This window comes from Pteronotus mesoamericanus, unplaced genomic scaffold (genome assembly GCF_021234165.1).
Source record: "Pteronotus mesoamericanus isolate MK-2021 breed Mesoamerican mustached bat unplaced genomic scaffold, CSHL_Meso_final scaffold_636, whole genome shotgun sequence".
NCBI classification, from domain to species: Eukaryota; Metazoa; Chordata; class Mammalia; order Chiroptera; family Mormoopidae; genus Pteronotus; species Pteronotus mesoamericanus.
The window spans coordinates 1,007,987-1,029,451 of NW_026555324.1; the positions used below are offsets into that span (position 1 = coordinate 1,007,987).

A 21,465-nucleotide genomic window follows, 5' to 3' on the forward strand; every position below is an offset into this window, starting at 1 on the left:
GGATGGCTCAGAGGGAGACCCCAGTCCCATTTTGCCAGGCCAGGCCAGATCTGGTCCCTTCTATCACACCCAAGCCTTCCCCTCTCTGGGCAGCCCAGGATTCACAATTTGCCTAAAATGCTTCCTCTTGTCTCAGCGCTTTCCTTGGGTCTCTCTGCACCAGGTATTCCTTGTCGGACCACCAGAGGGAGCTGAGCCAGACATTGGGCACAGGGCACGGGGAGGCCCGCAGTGAATAGCAGTCAGAACACAGGCACAGACAGACAGACAACACGCAGAGCCAGGAAGTGATTGCCACAGACAAACAGGCCAGAACAGTCACAGGCAGTAGACAGACAAAGATACCAAGTCATACAGGTAGGATACAGTCGTGGAATCAAACTGACAAGCACAGAGGGACAGCACGGGCAAGGAGCAGTCCTCACCCGGCCAGGTGACAGGTAGATGCAGAGAGATAACACACAGATGCAGCTACAAACAGTTCCAGACAGAAGCAACAGGCAAACAAACACATATGCAGAGATCACAACTGTCAATACAAAGAAGATGGCAGAAAAACTGACCCAGACGACAGGTAGAAATGCATGGAGCAGAGGTACAGCTAGGTCAGTAACAAAGGGACAGACACAGTCGGGGCTCAGCCACAAGTCAGGTTCATAGCCAGACATAGTTACATGCATGGAAAGAGACACAGTTGGACACACCCAAGCAGAGCTGCAGACTCAGAAAGAGACAGACACACAAGCATACAGATATCACGTTGGAATACAAGGGTCCATAGACACACTTGCAGGCCTGAATCAAGCTTTTGATATGTTCTCTTATTACGAAAGATAGGTCAAGTAAGTGGTTAAGAGAATGATTTTGGCATCAGAGAGACCTGGGTTCAAGACCTGGGTTCAGTGCTTTAGTGTCTGTGTGACTAGGTTAGTCATTTGATTTCTCTGTATTAGTTACTATTGCTGTGTATTAAATGTCCCTAAGTTAGTGGCTTAAAAGGACACACATTTATAATCTGATTTTTTTTGGGGGGGGCAGGGCTCTGAGCACAGCTTAGCTGGGTCCTCCACTACAGGGCGTCTCAGCTGCAATCAGGTATGTCTGTTGGGCGGTGGCCTCCTCCAAAGGCTTGCCTGGAGAAGGGGCTCTTTTAAACTGTGTGACTGCTGGCAGGATTTGGTTCATTGTGGACTGTTGGACTGAGGGCCTCAGTTCCTTGCTGGCTGTTAGCCAGAGGCTGCCCTCAGTTCTTTGCCATGACAACCTCCCCAGCACGCTGTTTGCTTTACCAACTTGAGCGAGCTGAGAAGGCAATGGAGTTCATCAAGACAGAAGTAACAGCCTTTTGTAATCACTCTCAGAAGTGACATTTCATCACCTTTGCCATAACTTATTGGTTAGAAGCCATGGCCAGGTCCAGCTGACACTCAAGGAGAGATCACACAGGGGACGAATGGGGGAAATGGGGATCACTGGAGCCATCTTAGAAGCCACCCCACACTTGCTGTGTTTTTGTTTTCTCATGTTCATATGAAGAAAACAGAACTCTTACCCTCCAGTGTGGCATGAAGTCATTCATTCACTTGCCCGTCCATTCAACAAATAATTACTGAGGGCCTGTGTTACATCAAGCTCTTCTAGGCACGTGGTGACCAAGGTAGATGAGATTCCTGTCCTCGTGAATCTTACATTCTGGTGGGAGGTAAGGAGACAGACAAAAGAAACAAGTATATAAACAGATAAGTAATGGAGAGCTACTGGTTGCTAATTTAGATTTGCCAGGGAGGCTGCTCAAAGAAGGTATCATTTGGGCTGAAACCTGTAGGTGAAAAGGGGATGGTTATTCACACATTTGGCGGGGGGCGGGGGGAAGCATCTGTAAAGGCCCTGAGGTTGAATCAAACTTGATATGACTGAGCACATGACAAAGGCCACCTTAGTTTCAGTTTAGTGAGTGAGAGGAAGGTGAGAGTGTAGTCAGCAGGGGGTGAAGAAAAAGGTGCTAATTTGGGTTTCAACCTGAGTGAGTCATGAAACTGTTTTGAGCAGGGGAGGGACACGTTCTTATATGCATATAAAGGTTCATCTCTGGCTGTTGTGGAAGAAGGACAGACTACAGGGGGCAGGCGTGGCAGCAGGCAGCTCAGGGAAGTGATTGGGTGGATTGTCTGGGTGAACGATAATGGTGACTTGGATCAGAATAGACAGGTGGAGAGAAGAGGTCAGATTCAGGATACATTTTGGAGACAGAGACAACTGGATTCAACGGAAGATAGGAAGAGTGTCCTGGGGGTAGAAAACAATGAATCAAGGCTGACTCACAGATTGGGGGTTTAGCAATGGGATGGTACCGTTTACTGTGGAGAAGGATGTTTTAGGGGCACAATATGGAGCTCTTTTATGGCCCATTAGGTATGAAATGACAAAGGCAGCAAGCTCATTGCCCAGTTTATCGTCTGCTCTACCACCCAGTTCTGTGCTGGGCCTGCTCAGATGAGCGTTGCTGTGGACAGGATATCATACCCAGGCTGCCTTTCTCACACTCCTCCTGCCTTCTGACAGCGGGAGGACCGAGTGAAGGGGCTGGAGCCTCAGTGTGGGTCCTGTGGTCCCGCAGAGAGTGTGGTGAGAATAGTTGATTGGCTCTCAGTATCGCTTCCTTCTTCCTTCCCTCCCTCCTGGTTTGCCTTCCTTCTTTGGACTGCAGAAGCTGGGAAAAACTACATTTCCTAGACTGCTTTGCAGCTCTGGTTTTGGATGCAGAACTCATCCTGCCAATTAGAAATGCTTGAGGGATTTGGAAGGTAGAAATGATGTAGACCCCCCCTCCTCCCTGTTTGTGTGTGTGTATGTATGAATCCTGCTGGATATTTATTTTAATTAATTTTGTTTTATATTCATTTCTGTTAATTTTTGTTCAGCTCTGTGGGTCTTGGGAGGTGTTGTTGAACTTAACAGTTCTGATGGCAGCCTGCTGACTCTCCACCTTTCTTGCTAAGCAGAAGCAGCTGCTCTTTGGTGGTCAGCTTTGTGCTGTTTCAGTCTATTCCAGAGCTACTCAGAATGTGGACTGATAGGCAGCATCATCAGTATCAGCCGGGAACTTGTTAAAAATGGAAGGTCTTGGGCCCCATCCTTCGGACCTGCTGAATAAAAAACTCTAGGGTAGGGCCCAGGAAGCTCTGTGCTAGCACAGTGTTCCCGGCGAATCTTTTGCACACTGAAGCTTAAGAGACATTTACTTACAGCCCACTCTCTCAGCCCCTCCAATGGCATTGTAAGCCTCTAAATCCTTGTACTAAATCCTTTTCTGCTTTATGTGTCCAGAATGGTCCCTGCACTAAACTCTAGGTGATAAAGTAGAATCAGTTTTCTAGACTTTAACGATCAGGCTTTGAACTCCAGCTCACTGCTTCATAGTCATGGGGCCAAAGTGGAATTTCCAAAGATGGCCACAGCAATATCCCCCACCACACATGCTCTTACGGAATCTTGTCTCTCTACAGAGGTGGAGTCTATATCTCACCCGCTTGAGTCTGGGCATGACTTTGTGATGGCCTCGATTAGGAGTCTAGAGGACACCAAGTGCCTTTTGAAGCTAGATCAGAAAAATGCAATGCATTTTGCTTGCTCTCTTGGGATGTTTGCTTCTGGGGAAACTTGACCACCATGCTGTGAGGAAGCCCAAGCAGACTATAGAGAGGTACTGATGCTATCCTTCTATCTGCCCCTGCTGTGTCCCCAGATGACAGTTGGCATCAGATTGGCAGCCATGTGAGTGACCCACCTTGAATATAAATCCCTCAGCCGCTGGTTGAGATTCTCTAGCTGATACCATGGAGAGCAGAGACAAGCTGCCCTGCTAAGCCCTGCCCAAATTACGGATTTGGGGACAAAATAAATAACTGTTGTTTAAAGCCCCTGAACTTTTGGAGGTAGTTACATAGGAAAAGCTAACTGATACACTTTGTCTCTAAACCTTGGTTAGAAAAAAAGATAAAAACTCAGACATGGTTGGTGTGAGGGTTACATGAGATGAGACATGTACCAGGACACTGAAGTTTTCCATCCACGTTAGTGACTGTTATTTGACAGCACTGTCCCTTGGATGCTAGCTCCAGGCTGCGGTCTCCCCAGAATTCTTCCCTAGAGACTTCCCCCTTTGCTTTCCATACTTGCTAGATGCCCCACAGAGGATGGCAGTGACTCCATCACCAAGCACTCCCTGTGCCAGGCAACATACCCACAAGATCTCAAATCCCCACAAACATTCCTAGGGTGTGGGGATCATGGTGGGGAATATATGATCCCATTTTACAGGTGGGCAAATTGAGGACCGGAGAGGGCAAATGGCTTACTCGACACCACACAGTTAGTGGCATAGCTTGGTTGGTCTGACTCCACAATTTCTACCTTCTACCCTCCTACCCCCCTATCCCTGACCAGATGTCCCTTCAGAGCCCACCTCTATCCTGTAGGAGGGAGCCCTTGTTTGTTGGCCTTCCCACAGAGAGATGGAAAATGCACTCAGCAGAAGCATGGCAGGACAATAATTAATTTATTTATTGAGGGTGAGGCAGAGGGAAGGAGGTGGGGGGGTTGGGGGCACAGCTTCTCTTGTCCACGTGATCCATGGCTTCTCCTCCCTCCACAGCAGCACCTCACGACCCCTGGAAAGCCAAGGTCAGTTGAAGCTGAGGGGACTGAGTTCAGGGATGAAACAGGGTGCTTACGGGAGTCAGAGAGAAGGCAAGGTCAGAGGGCAGGTGGGCCTGTGGGGTCAAAGGTGAGGCAAGGTCAGAGGTGAAGTGATGCTCAGTGGGAGGGGGATCGAAAGTAAACTGGGGCTTCTTGGTGTGGGAGTGCATTGGCTTCTTGGGGAAGGTCAAAGGTGAAGGAGAAGTCTGGGTGAAACAGGGTTCATGGAGTTAAATGAGGGGCAAAATGGGGCTCAAGGGTCAAAGGTCAGCTGAGGTCAGGGGTGAAGTGAAGGTTGTAGGGTCTGAGGGTCAGAGGTGAGTCAGGCTTAGAAGTGATGCAGGGTTCTCAGGGCTCAAGAGGAGCTCTAAGGGGTCAAAAGTAAGCAGCCTAGCAGAGGTGGGGGCAGGCATGAAGTGAGTGAGGTGGCCCTAGGCTACCTCCTCCTCAGCCTCTTCCTCAAACTCGCCCTCCTCAGCTGTGGCATCCTGGTACTGCTGATACTCGGACACCAGGTCATTCATGTTGCTCTCGGCCTCAGTGAACTCCATCTCGTCCATGCCCTCGCCTGTGTACCAGTGGAGGAAGGCCTTACGCCGGAACATGGCAGTGAATTGCTCTGAGATGCGCTTAAACAGCTCCTGGATGGCTGTGCTGTTGCCAATAAAGGTGGCGGCCATCTTTAGGCCACGGGGCGGGATGTCACACACTGCTGTCTTCACATTGTTGGGGATCCACTCCACAAAATAGCTGCTGTTCTTGCTCTGCACACTCAGCATCTGCTCGTCCACCTCCTTCATGGACATGCGGCCCCGGAACACAGCAGCCACAGTCAGGTAGCGGCCATGGCGAGGGTCGCAGGCGGCCATCATGTTCTTGGCGTCGAACATCTGCTGGGTGAGCTCTGGCACCGTTAGGGCCCGATACTGCTGGCTACCCCGGCTGGTCAGCGGGGCAAAGCCGGGCATGAAGAAGTGCAGGCGTGGGAAGGGCACCATGTTCACAGCCAGCTTGCGCAGGTCAGCATTGAGTTGGCCCGGGAAGCGCAGGCAGGTGGTCACCCCGCTCATGGTGGCTGACACCAGGTGGTTGAGGTCCCCATAGGTTGGCGTGGTCAGCTTGAGGGTGCGGAAGCAGATGTCGTAGAGGGCCTCGTTGTCAATGCAGTAGGTCTCATCGGTGTTCTCCACCAGCTGGTGCACGGAGAGTGTGGCATTGTACGGTTCCACTACAGTGTCCGACACCTTGGGCGAGGGTACCACACTGAAGGTGTTCATGATCCTGTCGGGAAACTCCTCCCGGATCTTGCTGATGAGGAGTGTGCCCATCCCGGATCCTGTGCCTCCGCCCAGCGAGTGGGTCAGCTGGAAGCCCTGCAGGCAGTCACAGCTCTCAGCCTCCTTCCGGACCACGTCCAGAACGGCATCTACCAGCTCTGCACCCTCTGTGTAGTGGCCCTTGGCCCAGTTGTTGCCAGCCCCAGACTGCCCTGCAGAGGAAAGGGAAGGGGACACATAGGCAGTTAGAGGAAGAGCCCACCCAGTTCTACCTCCAGCCATCCTAGTAGTTGAATAATAATAACAAAATTATTACATATGACACACATAATTATAATTTCTTATTATTAATTTTCTCTCTGCTTCGGACCCTGCTCCCCTTCAGCTATTTTCTCTGCCTTGTACATGTTTCCTGCCTTCAATGCCCTGACCGTCTTTTAGGCTGCAGACATTAATAATGATAATAATTAAAACAGTAACAAATGCTTATTTACCTTTTCCTCTGTGCTAGGTATTGTTCTAAATTCTTTACACATATTAATGGCGTTAAGCCTCACAACCCTGTGAGGCAGGTTTTTTTTTATAATCCCTATTTTAAAGATGAAAAGACGGGCACAGAAGGACTGAGGAGCCAGCCCCACGTCACCCAGCTGACTGGATCAGTGCCTGAGCTTTACTTATTTATATTGTCATCTCCCCTCCCTCCACCAGGATATCAGCTCCAGCGGAGAGGAGAGTTTTGTTTTGTTCCCAGATGTATTGCCAGGGGATACAGTAGGGCCTGGCATGCAGTGGGTGCTCAATGATTATTTGTAGAATGCATGAAGTGGCAGAGCTGGGATTTGTGCACAGGAAGCCTTCCCTAGCCACCCCACCCCCCGCCCCTGTAACAGATGCCTCCCCTGGGCTCCCGCAGTGGCCTGCATGTTGCCCTGGCCTCCCTGACTGCCATGGCCACCTCCCTCCCTGGGCCGTGGGGCCCGTGGTGGAGAATTTTCACCAAGCTTTTGGAAGAGAAAGGAATAAGGGGGCTTCCCTGCCTGTGCTGCACGCCTGGGACTCACCAAACACAAAGTTGTCAGGCCGAAAGATTTGGCCAAAGGGGCCAGAGCGAACCGAGTCCATGGTGCCGGGCTCCAGGTCCACCAGCACGGCTCTGGGTACGTAATTTCCTCCTGCGGGGAAGCAGATGGAGGTCAGCTGGGGTGAGCGCCAGGAACCGGCATGCAGTCCGCTCCCAGACCCTCCCCAAGGCGCCCCTCCACCCTACCTGTGGCCTCATTGTAGTATACGTTGATTCTCTCCAGCTGCAAGTCACTGTCCCCGTGATATGTGCCCGTGGGGTCGATGCCATGCTCATCACTGATCACCTCCCAGAACTAAAGGGGTGGTGGTGGTGATGGTAAGAACCAACAGAGCGGGAGAGGGGATCCGGGCCTGCCCTGACCTCCCTCTTCCCAGCTCAGGACCCCCAACCACCTCTCTGGCTGCCACCTGTCTCCTAGCAAAGTGAACGGGTGGGGGGGGGGGCTTAGAGGCATGGTGGGGAGGCAGGGATGAAACAGCAGGAAGGGAGAGGTGGGGGTGGGGTGAGGCAGAGTCCCCACTCCAGCCAAGACTGCTGGTGTCAGTGCACCCTGGCTGCAGCCGCGGGGCGAGGCTGGGACTCTGCGTGTGTGCAGGGGACAGTGCGCCAGCTGTGAAGCCAGCTGTGGCCAGCAGACAGAAGGCTGCGCCCCACCCCATATCGGCCTCTTTGTTCCCAGCCTGGCCCTGTCCCCGCGCCCCCTCCCCCACTGTCCTTGGGGTGCTGGCCTCCTGGGGACCCCGTCTGCCAAACGGCCCAAGGCGGGGGAGCTCCGCAGAGCTCACGGACCCCGGTCTGCTCTTCCCGGCTGCCTCGCGGGGTCCAGTCCCTCGCGCACCTTGGCCCCGATCTGGTTGCCGCACTGGCCGGCCTGCAGGTGCACAATCTCGCGCATGGCGGTGGCGCTGGTGGTGGACGCGGCGGCAGCGGCGGTGATGCTGGGAGTTGTGGTGGTGGCGCGGGAGGTGGACGCGGTGGCGGCGGCGGCGGCGGCGGCGGCAACGACGAAGAACGGTCCCTGCGCCCCCCCGGGTGCCTCTATAAGACAAGAAGGGCCCGCGTCACGGCCTGTCACCGGCCGCTCCGCCCCCTGGTCCCGCCCAGGACAAAGCGGGAGGGGATGGAGGAAGCTTCCTCTCCAGCGACCTACCCCCGGCAGCAGTGGGAGACCCGTCAGGCGCTAGGAGTGCTCTGTCCTCCCACCCGTCTCCGCCCAGAGCCGGGCCAGCGACTTGGGTCCTGCAGAGATTGGGCGGGGGAAGGGAGACGCCGGGTAAACCCGCAGCCGGGAGATCCTGCTTTCTACCCTCACGCCCCACCCGGCCCGGATGGCCCTGCCTCAGTTTCTCTGTCCGTAGCCTTGCCCCTCCATTCCATTTTTGTACCATTCGCCAGAACCCTTGTATTACCGGGGGCGGGGGGGAGGGGGCGCTCCGGAGTTGCGTTTTGTTTTGGGGAGGGGGAGGACGGTCGGTTCCAGGAGGACTTGCCATGAAGCTGCGTAGTCAGTAAAACCCCGATTTTTCTTCCACGTTTTACTGGGGCTGCTTGTGGAAGCCGATGGAGGCTTGAGGGTCCCATGCGTCCCCTCTGGACATTTCCGTTTGGCTTTGGGTTTGCAGCAGTCGGGGTCGCCCCATCCTCCCCTGGGGTCAAGGAGTAAGACTTTTAGCTGGATTTCACCTTGGCGCGAGGGATAGTGAGCTTTGGGGGACTGCCTTCCTTTAGCCAGACTGGCATATTTCTGCTCCAGTGTTACAATTTATTACAAGCTATTATCCTACCTTTGACATTTCTTGTTGGCCCTAGGACCTTGCGTGGGCAGGTTTGACTCTCTGTGGCTGAATTTTCCGGTCTGCAAGACAGGCGGTCAGGAATGCCCAACCCCCAGCCGGGATGGGAAGGTCAGATGAGGTGGCTCAACCAGCAAGACAGCCCCAGTTCCCCTCCCGCGGAGTAAACAATAAATTGTAGCTATTAGTATTACAATTATTATCAGGGGCTGGACAAAACTTCCCGCGCTGCCCCTGATGTGAAGGCCAGACCCTTTGCTGATGGCAGCCTCCGGCTCTGCCATCCCAGAAGCCTCCTCACCTCCCAGGGCTTCCGGCTATTGTGGGTGGCAGCTGAGTCAGCAACCTCGGCTGTATGGCTGGTACTTCACATGCACCAGTGGCCTCTAGTTTTAACCAGTGGTTCTCAACCAGAGGTAATTCTGCCCTCCAGGGGACATGGCGGTATCTGGAGATATTTTTGGCTGTTGCGCCTGGATGGTGGTTGTGTGTGTGCTACCGGTAACGAGCGGGTGGATGGTGCGAAACGCCTACAGTGCCCAGGGCAGTCCCTCTCTCCCATCCGCCAAAGACTTATCTGGCCCCCAATGCCAACAGGGCTGAGAATCCCTGTGTTAATAAACTGGGAAAAACAATTGAGTTAGACCCCTAACTCACACTCGACTCCAGAATAAATTCCTGATGGATCAGGTAGTAGAAAGCAGGGTGACCTTCAGCATCTGTGAGTTGCCTCCTCTCCCCATTCCATTTAACTATGTGCAGCACCCAAGTGAGGCGGGTTAGCCACCAGGAAAGTGGAGTAGGGAGTCAGGCTGTTAAATGGCTGAGCAGTTTATAGCCATCTAGTAAATTACAAAATCCTAGCTTCCCTAACCAAGGACACTTAAGAGTAAATGGTTAAGCAAAACAAAAACAAAAGCAAAAAAACTACTCACAGACACAGAGAACAGAATGGTGATTATCAGAGGGAAAGTGGGGAGGTAGAAGAGGGTATGGGGGGATAAATGGTGATGGAAGGAGACTTGACTTGGGGTGGTGACTACACAATACAAGATACAGGATGTGTTGTAGAATCGTGCACCCGAAACCTATATAAATTTATTAAACAATGTCACCCCAATAAATTCAATAAAAAAGGAAAGAGTAAGTGGTTTACACTTCTCCCCGACCAGAGGGTAAAGAGTTGAAAATCCAATTAGTGCCATTTGTGCCAACCACACTCAAGGATGGATGAAGTCAGGGGACTGAATTTCATTTTGGTACATCAGCATAAAGCTGATGAATATTCTATTAAGATTCTCCCCTAAAACCTCCCCTAAAGTTTCCAGCTTTAGAAAAACCAATGATCGCCCTGGCTGGTGTGGCTCAGTGGATTGAATGCTGGCCTGCAAACCAAAGGGTCGTGGGTTCGATTCCCAATCAGGGCACATGCCTGGGTTGTGGGCCAGTTTCCCAGTAGGGGGCACACAAGAGGCAACACACATTGATGTTTCCCTTCTTTTTCTCCTTCTATTCCCCCCTCTCTCTAAAAATAAACAAATAAAATATTTTTTAAAAAAAGAAAAGAAAAAAAAAAACAGATGAGAATCCTAAGGCCCAAGGCAGGCTCTCTCTGGAGCACACCCCACACCTTTCTTCCCCTACAGGAGTGCATCCCCTAAACTCTAAGGGTCCCCACAAGATTTGTAACCAGGGGAGCAATGGGCAGTGACATCTTATTCAGGGCTAACACCCTGAACGTGTCTCCAGTGTCCCCATTTTCTCTGACTTTCCAGTGAGCTCATTTCTTTCCTATCACTTTTCTAGAGAGCCAAAGCAGAGCACCGCTTAGGCTCTCTCCTATTGCTTCTTCTACCTTAAGCCCTTCCTTTGTTTCCCTGTCCCCAATTTTAATAAATGAACTTTCAAAATCACCTGGACTTGTGTTGTGAAGTCTTTCCTGCATGAAGTCAAGAACCCACACACTACAGGCTGGCCCGAGGCAGACCTGCTGTAGGCCCGGTCCCTTTCTGGCAACACTAGGACCACAATAGTCAGATGGTTATGGAATGCAGAATTCCCTGGTTGGGGGAGAGGGGCTCCATGGAACCCCCTAACCTAAGAATTCTCAGCTGGGGTTGTTTTGCCCCCTAGGAGACACTTGACGATGTCTGGAGACATTTTTGGTCATTACAGCTTGGAGTTGCTGCTAGCATCTGGTGGGTGGAGGCCAGGGACGCTGCTCAACACCTGGCAACGCACAGAACGGCTCCTGCAGCCAAGCATTATCCATCCCCAATGTCAATGTCACTAGTGCTGAGATAGAGAAACCCTGATTTAGACAGACTTTTGAGGTTGTCACCCAATGCAATTGTTGTTAGAATTGATCCCTGAGACATGGCACCCAGACTGAAATAGGAGGTCTACCAATCCATGTTAATATACATCAAAAATTCATAAATGCTGTGTTGGCATTTCTTAAATTTTTAATATATTATGAGTCATAAAAACAGGTTTCCTGTGTCATCCCACTAGGGCAGGGCTAATTTGGGGTATGGCCTGACTTCCACAGAGACAGAGCTCCCTGGATTAGCTCACCTGGGAAGGGGCAGCTCCATGGAGAGTGCAGGCCCTGCAGTGGGTGCCCTCTACCTGTCTTTGCATCAAGACACAGCTTGGAGTCCCTGACGGCCTCAGTGGTGGCAGGGGGTGGGGGGGGGGGGGTGTCGGGAAGGATCCAGAGGGAGGGTCAGGGGGAAGAGAATGGAGAGCAGGGGACAGGTGGCTTTCTAGCCACCTGCCGGGACCTGGCATCGCTGGAGATGTAAAAAGAGCAGAGTATTAGAAAACCGGCAATGACAACATGGGGAGGGTTGATGTCATCTGCGCCCCATGGCTGCCACCACCCCAGTCTGGCCCCATCTGGACTCCCATTCTGGGAAGGGAAGAACGCCAGGTATACCCGTGGCTCCCCAGCAAGAAGAACCTTGGTGGTACCCAGGCTTCCCATGGCACTACGTACCACCCAGAAAGCCATCCAGGCTCCTTGCTGGAATCTGAAGACTGTATCATAAGGGTGGCGCCTGTAGTCCAAGACCCAGTTGTAGCCAGTGAACAGAGCCAGGGAAAAGAAAAGGAGCTGGATGGTGGGCCATAAGAGCTGGCTTTTCCATCCCTGGGAGCCAGTCTGCACGTAGAGCTGGTGGGGCAGGGAGGGCAGGCACCTGAAGCCCCAGGAGTGGACACTGGGGCTGCTTTCGCGCCCAGCTGCCTCTCTGATTCCGGGCAGCCCTGGCGTGAGGCAGGACATTCATAGTGCCAATTTTGTATGGAAGTGGATTTCAGCATCTAAAGAGGGTATTGGCTGTGGCCCCTGACACCAAAATTGTAAGAGAGCTTTATGTCGGATGATTTCCCAAGCAGGTGAGACCCTGTGGGCAGGCTCCCGCTATGGCCTGGAGCTGCCACCTCCTGCCAGCACCACATCTCCAGTCTAGCTGGGCCGGGCTCAGCTGGGAGCCCTCTAAGAGAAGGGGTTGGGCTCCTAGTTTTGAAATGGAAAACAGAAAAAAAATATTTTTAAATTCAATTTGTGGAAGTTACATTCGTTAATAAAATTATATGGGTTTCAAGTGTGCAGCTCTAGAATACATCATCTGTTAAAAAACATCCCATTTTAAAATAGCAGGTTAATTTTGCTTCCTTTAAACTAGCAGGAAGAACGAGAAAGTGGCTGCTGTGTGTTTCTGGGAGAAATTAGGTATGGGGACTTGGAGAACACTAGAGGCATGGGAATTCAGGGAGACCCAGAACATTCTGCCTGTGAAATTGACTGCCCTTTCGTTATAAGGTCCACAAACCCAGAGAAAGGCCTGCTTCCCCTCTGCTTTGTAGGGGCCTCACTGCTACCCTACCTGTGTACCTGGAGGCATTGCTGTCACACAACCCAGCCACCAATCCACCCTGGGGGACAGAGGGAGTCTGTTTTGCCTATTGTTAAAGATAATAGTCACATTTAGGCTTGATCCTGTTCTAAGTGCTTTGAGTGTATCAGTTTGTTTATATTTTAACTTAATGAAACCACAATCCTAGGAAGCAGGTGCTGTTTTGTATGCTCATTTTACAGATGCAAAAACGAAGGCCCAAGGAGGGGTCTGAGCGTTCTCACCCAGTGTCACACATAGTTGAGGCTGGGATAGGGACCTTACATTCCAGCTTCAAGGACCCTGCTCTTTTATGACAACAGAAGCTGTAGTTACTTTGGTACTTGGTCTTTTAAAGAAAGTCACTTTGTTACCAGTCAGTCAAATGGGTTGTGTTTCAGGAAGAGGTGTTGCTGGGTTGCTGGTGTGAAAACATCCGTGTGACTGTCACATGCTCCATGGCCTGGGCCTCTGTCTTTGTCACTGTATCTGCTCACCGTGGGGCCTGGGTGCTCAGAGCTGGCTCCCCTGTGTGTGATCCAATTCTGCCACTGGAATCTATGCTCTCTTTGTCCTCTGGGCTCATGGGTCATCAGCTCCTTCCCAAAGGGTTTCCTTCTCCCCAGCTTCTCCTGCCACCTCACTACCCAGACTTTAGACCTGTACCTCAGCTGGGTCTGATTTCCCTACCTCTGCTCCTGGCAGAACCCAGCCCTGGCAATCGATCTGGCCTGGCACGGGCCGTCTCCAGCTGCAGGGAGAGGGAGGAGACAGGGTTCTGGAAGTTGCCATTGTGGGACAGGGACACTGAATGAGCCTTAAGAGAAGACAGGCCCTCCCCATGCTTGCCATCCCAACTCCAGGGGCACCCACAAGAGCTCTGTGGAAGTCGTGCCTGGCACTGCTGGCACCAAGCATGGGGTCGGGGGGCGGGGGACAATGGAGCATTCTCTGACCTTGCCGGGTGTGTGGCCTGCCTCCCACCAACACTCACCATCAGATACGCCATGGCGTACATCCCGAAAGAGGCATGCTCAGAATAGAAGGGTTTCCTGGGGGATGGGCGGGGGAGGCTGACATCAGCTGCAGCTGGGGTGAGGAGGGGACGCTTCCTGGGTTCTCCTCCCCAGCCACCCACTTGCCTGGCATTGAGGATGTCTTCAGGGTGTCCGGTGCAGGCGTAGTTGGTGATGTAGCTGCTCTTGCAGTTGAAGGAGGCCCCGTCAGGCAGGCACACAGCTAGGAAGTGGGGCTTCAGGTTACCTGTGGTCATCTTGGCGATGTTGGTCAGGGAGCAGCGGGCCATGCCACCAAATGCAAAGGTGCCCAGTTGCTTGTAGATTATGGCCATGTAGGTGCTGCTCTTGAGGGCTAGTGTGCTCAGCCACAGGCCTTGGACTCAGACCATCTCTCCCAGGCTGATCTGCAGGGCTGGAGCGGAGTGGGGGGGGATCACTGCTGAGGTGGAGGGCAGGGGTAGGGGGCAATAAGAATAGAAAATATCCAACCGCTTTTCTCAGATAGGTTGCATTTTCCACTTCATATGGAAAGGAGGGTGTGGTTTCCCACTAAACCAGGCAAAAAGATGGGGCTTCTCATTTCATCACTCCCACACACACAGCATGCTGGGGCCTTCTCTCACCCCTGTGCCTGAAATGGGCAAGATTTCCTATTTTACTAAGGCAAGGGGCATGGCTTCTCATTTCATGAAGAAAAGGAGTAGGACATCCCCCTCTTTTATGTCAAGTGTGGGCAGGAGTTGCATACCTGAAAGGGGCAGGACTCCCCATTATATCAGGAAAAGGGGTGGGACGTCTCCCTAGTTTATGTCAGACATAGGCAGGATTCCCTGTCACATATCTAAAAGGGGCGGGGCTCCCTGTTAGACCAGGAGAAAAGGATAGACTTCCTCCTGAATGCCTGAAAATGGTGGGATTTCCCTTTTAACCAGAAGAAAGAGGCAGGATGTTCCCTCTGTGTTTGAAAGGGCAATATTTCCCAACTCTTCAAAAAGGGGCAGGACTGCTTCCTGCTCTATGCATGTAAGGGATGGGGCTTCCCCGTTCACTGGGGGACAGGGATGAACTCTTCTTGTTGCTGCCTAAGGCAGAGAGGCTGGCGTTTCCTCTATTCTATGTCAGCAAGGGGTGAGCCTTACATTTTCCTCACGGAAAAAAATTTCTTCTCTGTCAATGAGCAGCAAGATTTCCCATTCTGTTAGTAAAAAAGGCGGTGCTTCCTCCTGCCTCAGGCCAGATACAGTGACACAGACAGAGAGGCCCAGGCCATGGAGCATGTGACAGTCACAGGGATGTTTTCACACCAGCAACCCAGCAACACCTCTTCCTGAAAGACAACCCATTTGACTGACAGGTAACAAAGTAACTTTTTTAAAAAGACCAAGTAACAAAGGCCATAATGATGGGTGCTGAGTCATCAACAATGTAATGAGCCGCCAGAGAGTATTTGATGATGGTGTCATCACAAAAGAAGGCCCGGATGTGGGGTGCTAACAAACCGCTCCCCCTCAGCACGGTAGGGATGCTGACTGCAGGGGGCGGAGAAGACCCCATTCACAGGCTGGCCACCTAAGGCCTACTCCCCTCAAGCATTCTGCGCAGTTTGTCCTCCCTGTGTCTTCACACCAGGATGCGGTGGGAGTGTGGGAAGGCTGTGCTGGGAGAGCGGTCTGGCCGGAAGGCCAGAGGAGGACAGAATCCCAGAGACACTTTCATGGGTGGGGTTCTGTGAATGAGGCAGGTAAGGGGTTAGGGTAATGAGGAGAGAAGGGTGGAAGGGCTCGCTTTTGCTGTATGCGTGTGTCCTGATGTATGTGTGTGTGTGTGTATGATTGTGGCTATGTGTGTATGTCTTTGCATCTGTGAATGTGTATGTGTACGTGTGGAGGTGCTTATCGATATCTACTCTATGTCACCTGCTACTGAGTATGTCTCTGAGCATGTATGTTTTCTAGTGTGGCTATACGAATGTATGTAGATGCATGTTTCTCAGTGTATGTGTATTTCTATGTAGCTGTGAATTGGTGTGAATCTCCTTGTGTGTCTTTTTTGTTGTGTATGTGTCTCTAAGCCTTTGCATGTATGTGACTATGCATTTTTACAAGTGTGTACATGTAGTGTGTCCTGGCATTTGCACCTGTGTACTTGGGGATGTGCATGAATGCAGATGTATGTGCTGTGGTGTGTATACATATCCTGCCTCATGTGTATGTGTTATGTGAACAGGTGTTTGTGGTACATCTGGGTGCACGTGTGAGTGTATGGGCTCTTTTCTGTAATGTGTGTATGTGTGAGATTATGCACAGGTGTCCATAGATGTGTGGGTTGTGATGGTGTGTGTGTGTGGTTGTGTTCGGGGTCTGTATGTGTGTTCATGCCTGTATCTGCAGCTCTGTAGCTGGTTAATCTGGGAGATATTGGTGTAAATGTGTGTGAGCAGGGTCCGGTGCCCCTGATACTGCCATCCTAAAGTCAGGAAGGGCAGGGGGTCTGTCTCCAACAGGTGCCAGGCTCTCTGCCAGGCCCATCTCCCCTAAGAGCCTACCTCCAGACCTGCTACTCCACTCCTCTGGATCCTGTCATTCTGCTGCCCACTGAAGTTTAGTGGAGCTAGGCAGTTGGAACCCAGTCTCTCATGCCCTCCAATTCCGTTCCTGGGATAGGAGGGCAAAGCTGGTGTCCGCACCTAGACTCCTCTCCCCAGTAAGAGGACTTTTGTTTTGCCTACCCATCTAGACCCCAGGCAAGTTCAGGCCACACAGATACATGTACACACAGAGTCTGACATATACAATACAACCACACAGTCTGACCAAGACATACAGATTCTGATATACACACATACACACAATGCAACAACCTACTCACAATACACATAGGCCCATATCAACCTGAACACACGCCAAGCTACACAAATACCGTTGGATCCACCCCCAGCCCAGATGCATGGTCACGTGCTCCCATAGACCAAGTGCATGTATAGGAGTTACCCACAATAAATATACCTCCCCAAGCCAATACAACATAACTCACAATACAGAGATCCAAAGACACGCACACAGAGTCACAGATACACTCTACGCCCAGACTCCAGTACAGACACAGCCAGACCTACATGTATGCACATACATAAAAATACTTGTGCATAAGTACAAACATGGGATTGTACATTCTCAGGGATATAAATACAACACAGACCACCCCCAGACACACAGACCCAGATATACAACTAAAAAAGACATACAGCAGATGTACTGTATTATGGAATTGTATACTTGAAAACTATATAATTGTATTAACCAGTGTTACCCTAATAAATTCAGCTAAAAAAGACATGAAGCAAATCAAACTGTATGAAAGAAAAATGGTTAAAGGGAGAAGATAAAGTCATGAAAGACTGGGGAAAAAAAAAAAGAAAGAAAAAATGCGCAGCCAGATGCGTACCCCAGCATCCAGACCCAAGAAGGCAGGTAAACAAATACACAAAAGTTGCTTTTGTGGAGAATCCTTTTTTCTCCCATTCACACAAACACACTCACCCATATATCCCAGAAATATGCTAATAAACACACAGATGTGAAGCCACACACCACAGCTTCAGTCTAGCCTTCGATAAAGACATATAGGTAGACCCTTCTGTGGCCTCTCCAGACAGGGTCTCAAAGCTGGTGGCAAGGGGCTCACCCAGGAGTAGATACAACATGTCCAAAGCCACCAACATCTTGGTGGTACAGATGTGTGGCAGGGGATGGTGCAAAAGTGTGGTAACCAGATCGCCATCTCAAGCAAGGCCAATACTGTATGTGCTAAATTTAGAGATTGGGGGTGGGGTGGCCGATGGGGTGGGCACATCCACCTTGACTGGAATTGGAGCTTTCCAGTCCTGGCAGGGCCACAGTAGGGACAGGTGGGCTGTGGTGGCGAAGACCAACGTGGGCAGAGACAGGTTCCCATTGTAGGGCACTGTAGGTATTTAGATAGCCAAGAGGGAGGGGCTTTCCCATGGAAGGTTAGGGCAAGGGAAACTGAGGCCTCTCTTTCTCCATTATCTAGGGGACCCCATCCCACACCAGGAACTAGACCATGTTGGGGGTAGGGTCTTCATAGTGTGGGTGGGGCCTGGAAGAAGATAGGGCAGCACAAAAGGGGAGGGGCCTAAAGGAATAAGAAAAAATGGTTAGACCCTTAGGCCACGAAGTCCCCAGGAAGTTAAACTAGGGATGGGGATGGATTGAGGGCTTGGACTGGGAAGAAGGCACAGGGTTCTGGAAAGGTGGAACCCAAAAAGGAGCGAATATTTAAATAGGAGACGATAGAAGGGCCGCGTCTTGGGGGCTGATGCTAAACCAAGAAAAGTAGAAAAGTGGGTGAGGCAGGAGAGTGAGCAAAATCTGAGAAGCTGTTGGCTGGGGAGGTGGGCAGGGCCTAGGGGAAATGACGGGGAAGTGGGCGGGACTGGGGAGTGGGCAGGCCTGTAAAGCTAATACTGGGGACGCGAGAGGAACCTAGAGAGAACGACTGGAAAGTGGATGCGACTGGAAATGGGCAAGGCCTGGGAGGCCTGTTATTAGTAAGTGGGTGGGGCCTAGGGATAGTCACAGGAAAGTGGGAGGGACTAGGAGGCCGATAGCTGGAAAACTGGGCGGGGCTTAGAGATAATAACGGGAAGTGGGCAGGGCTTGGGAGACTAGAGTCATCCCTGGAAGGGGAGGGCCCACCTTTCTCAGGGTTCCTTCGTCAAGGTCTTGTCCGAGTTGGTGATAACTCCGTGCTGGGCATTCCACATCGTGGGCGAGTCCACGGTGGTCATTTCCGGCTGAGAACCGTTGCTGGAGGGGGCGGGAATCCCTCCCTTTGAGTCAACGGTGCCCTGCCTAACCTTGCCGGGTGCCCTCGCCACTTCTTATTGGTCGGGTGCGGACCAATGGGAATACTCCTTTGGTCTCACTTCAACTTCTTGGGTCTTAGCGGTAGCATCTGCCGGCCTCCGACGAGGAACTGCCTGGAGTAGGGACGGATGAGGGTCTTCCTTCCCACTCTTGCTAAACCTGACTCTGTTTCCGCGCCCAAGGCCCTGTCTGATCGGGCTCAGGCCGACTGTCCCCCCTAGGCCCCGACCCCCAGCCTCTTTGCATTTGAGGCAGAGGACTTAGAGCAACTTTTCCTCCTTCAGCCTAGACCTCTTCTCACCAACTCCGTGGCTCTCTGGGCTGAGGCGCCTGGTTCACCAGAGGGCGCCCACGGGCTACACTGGGTGCTGCTTCCAGGAAAAGGGACCCAGCGGTTCCTCAAAGGAGGGAGGGACAAACACCCAGAAGAAGTGCCTGGGTCTCCACTGGGGAAGAAGCCTGTGTTCCTTTGGCTATGGTCTCTTGTATTTTGTGTTTTTATTTCAAGGGTCTGGCTGGTTTCTCCAGATCGTCCTACTGTGTCTCTGATTGCCCACGCCAGAGTGTTTTGAGTCTCTCTGAGGCTATGTGTTCATGCCTATGTGTGACTATGGCCATGGGTGTGTCCTTGTGTCTGCTTATGGCTTGCTTGGGTGACTGGTGTTATCTATGATTGTGTCTCTGGGCGTCTGCCTCAGTGTGTGACTGTGCATATGCCTGTGTTATCTCCAAGTCTGTTTTGGTATGTGTGCGACTGTTCTGTCCTCAATGTGCTTGATGATTTATGCCCTGAAATATGTATCTTTTGTGTCCCGCTGTGTGTCCTCGTGTGTGCTGGTTGGCTAGCTTTGGTGGCTGCTCCTCTGTATCTATAATTATGTGTCCAGATATGTGTGTGCGAGAGGGAGTGTGTGTGTGCGCATGTCTGCGTGGCGTGTCTGTTTTGGTTTATATAATTGTATGGCCTGATAGGGGTGTCTTATGCCTGTCCGTGTGGCAGCTGCCTCCGGGAGAGTTGGAGAGTCCCTTCCAGGTGGTAGCCCTGCTGAGACTTCCTTCCTAGGGCAGTCTGGCTTGCTTCCCAGCAGAATGAGCTGGCTTCTCAAGAGGGGCCCCTCGAGGGGTCCCCAAGGCTCTGCCCTGGTCTGCCTGGGTGTTCCCCGTCCTTGTATTACTTAATTGCCCTAATCAGGGAAACACAATTTCCTGTCTTTGATGTCACCATGCTAAATTTTCCCCTTACAAACAGCTTAGACCACTGGTTTCTTTATTCGTGTGTGCATACTTAATCCCAAATCCCCCATTTCTTATATACCTTCCAGAAACACACTGTGCTAATGTACCTCTATTCTGAAACAAACCCCACATTCTATAGGTAGCACTTTGTTTTCTTAACCCTTAGAAATTTCTATATAGCCCAAGAGAGATGACTCAACCCTCACATCTGTGATTACTGAACCTGATGATTTTGCTTTCAATGACTGTTTTGGCTATTTTCATTCGAATACTTTTGCCATAGATGTCCGCAATAGTTTTTTTGGATCCTGGTTGTTCATTCACAAGGTCAATCCCTACATGTAATCACATGGAGCCACCAGACTGTCAGTGCCATCGGCAGCCATGATAGCTAACCGAACAGAGCACCTAATGTACGCCAGATGCTGCTCTGGTTCCCTATTCTTGACAATAATCCTGCAAGGTGGTCACAGTGTTAACCACACATCCCAGATGAGAAAAGCAAGGAACATAGAGGTGAGAGAATTAGCACAAAATCACACAGCTAGCAAGAGGCAAAGCTGGGATCTGAAGCCTTCTGTGCTATTTGCTGTTTCTCAATTGGAAACACATCCATGAACACAGGGACACCCATTTTCTCACCTCTGAACACACAACATCACATCGGAAACACACAAGTCTAGAGTCAGGGATGCACCACAGCTCCACAAAGCTTCAGTGTTTTGCACCACCATGCCTTGCAGTGTTTACACAACACCATGGGTGTGCACACGTGCCACCCCTGTGTTCTTCTGGCCTGTCTCAGACCCAGATTTCCAGGGACTTGGCTAACATAGACAATGTAGATAACACAGTCCCATCTCTGTGCCTCATTCCTTCTTCGACACATGTTACCACTCTCACAGACCTCACTCAATTCTTTCCTTCCCTTTTTTCTCTTTTTCTCAATTCACATCCTCCCAGCCCCAGGTCCTTTATTCACTTGCTTATGCTCTTACTCAGCAAACATCACTAATATTTTCTGTTAGGCTTTGCCCCTGCCATGGGGGAGACAGAGGATCCAGGCCAGTTAAGTTGACACTGAGGGAGGCCACATGCAGGGGATGGGGGCAATGGGGAAACCAGAGAAAAGGAAATGAGGTTTTCTAGGAAAAAATCAAGTCACACCTTCTAGAGCCTGGGTGCCTATTCTTTGGGCCTCAGATATGGAATATGGGAGCTTCCCCCTTTCAACTGCTTCCTGCCCAGTCCCTCCATTGAGCCCTATTTTGATGAGTGTGAGGGTTCAGACCCTGCCCCTAGAGATGAGAAAAACAGGCCCACGCTGACCTCAGCGAGACAGCTGAGCACAGAGGTGCTAGGAGGTAGTGCTGACAGCTAGCTCCTCCATGGTAGGCGGGGCTGCCTGGCTCAGATGTCCCAACCACAACAATACGTCACGGTGCTCCCTGGCTGCGGCCTGAGCCTTCCCCAGGCTTCCAGGCTCTGTTTCCCCTCCTTGGAGGGGGTGTACAGAACTATGACAAGCCCCTCAGTGTTGAGAGTTCAGAACACCCACTGTGAT

General features: G+C 51.4%; 1 protein-coding gene across 1 annotated transcript; it reads right to left on the bottom strand.

The window, feature by feature from the left end:
- Nucleotides 1-4,546: 4,546 nt before the first annotated feature.
- Nucleotides 4,547-8,095, bottom strand: TUBB4A (tubulin beta 4A class IVa). Its single transcript, XM_054562245.1, has 4 exons — nucleotides 7,901-8,095; nucleotides 7,246-7,354; nucleotides 7,040-7,150; nucleotides 4,547-6,187 (listed from the first exon to the last, which is right to left on the bottom strand). The coding sequence occupies exons 1-4, from the start codon at nucleotides 7,955-7,957 to the stop codon at nucleotides 5,130-5,132; spliced, it is 1,335 nt and encodes a 444-aa protein (XP_054418220.1). The 5' UTR covers nucleotides 7,958-8,095; the 3' UTR covers nucleotides 4,547-5,129.
- Between the last annotated feature and the right edge of the window lie 13,370 nt (nucleotides 8,096-21,465).

Bases quoted from the DNA above. Each gene is read 5' to 3' on its own strand.
- TUBB4A (XM_054562245.1), bottom strand. From the start codon at position 7,957: ATGCGCGAGATTGTGCACCTGCAGGCCGGCCAGTGCGGCAACCAGATC. The intron at 7,355-7,900 runs GTGCGCGAGGGA...CCACCCCTTTAG, and splicing joins GCAACCAGATCGGGGCCAAG to TTCTGGGAGGTGATCAGTGA. The intron at 6,188-7,039 runs GTGAGTCCCAGG...TTTCCTCTGCAG, and splicing joins GCCTGACAACTTTGTGTTTG to GGCAGTCTGGGGCTGGCAAC.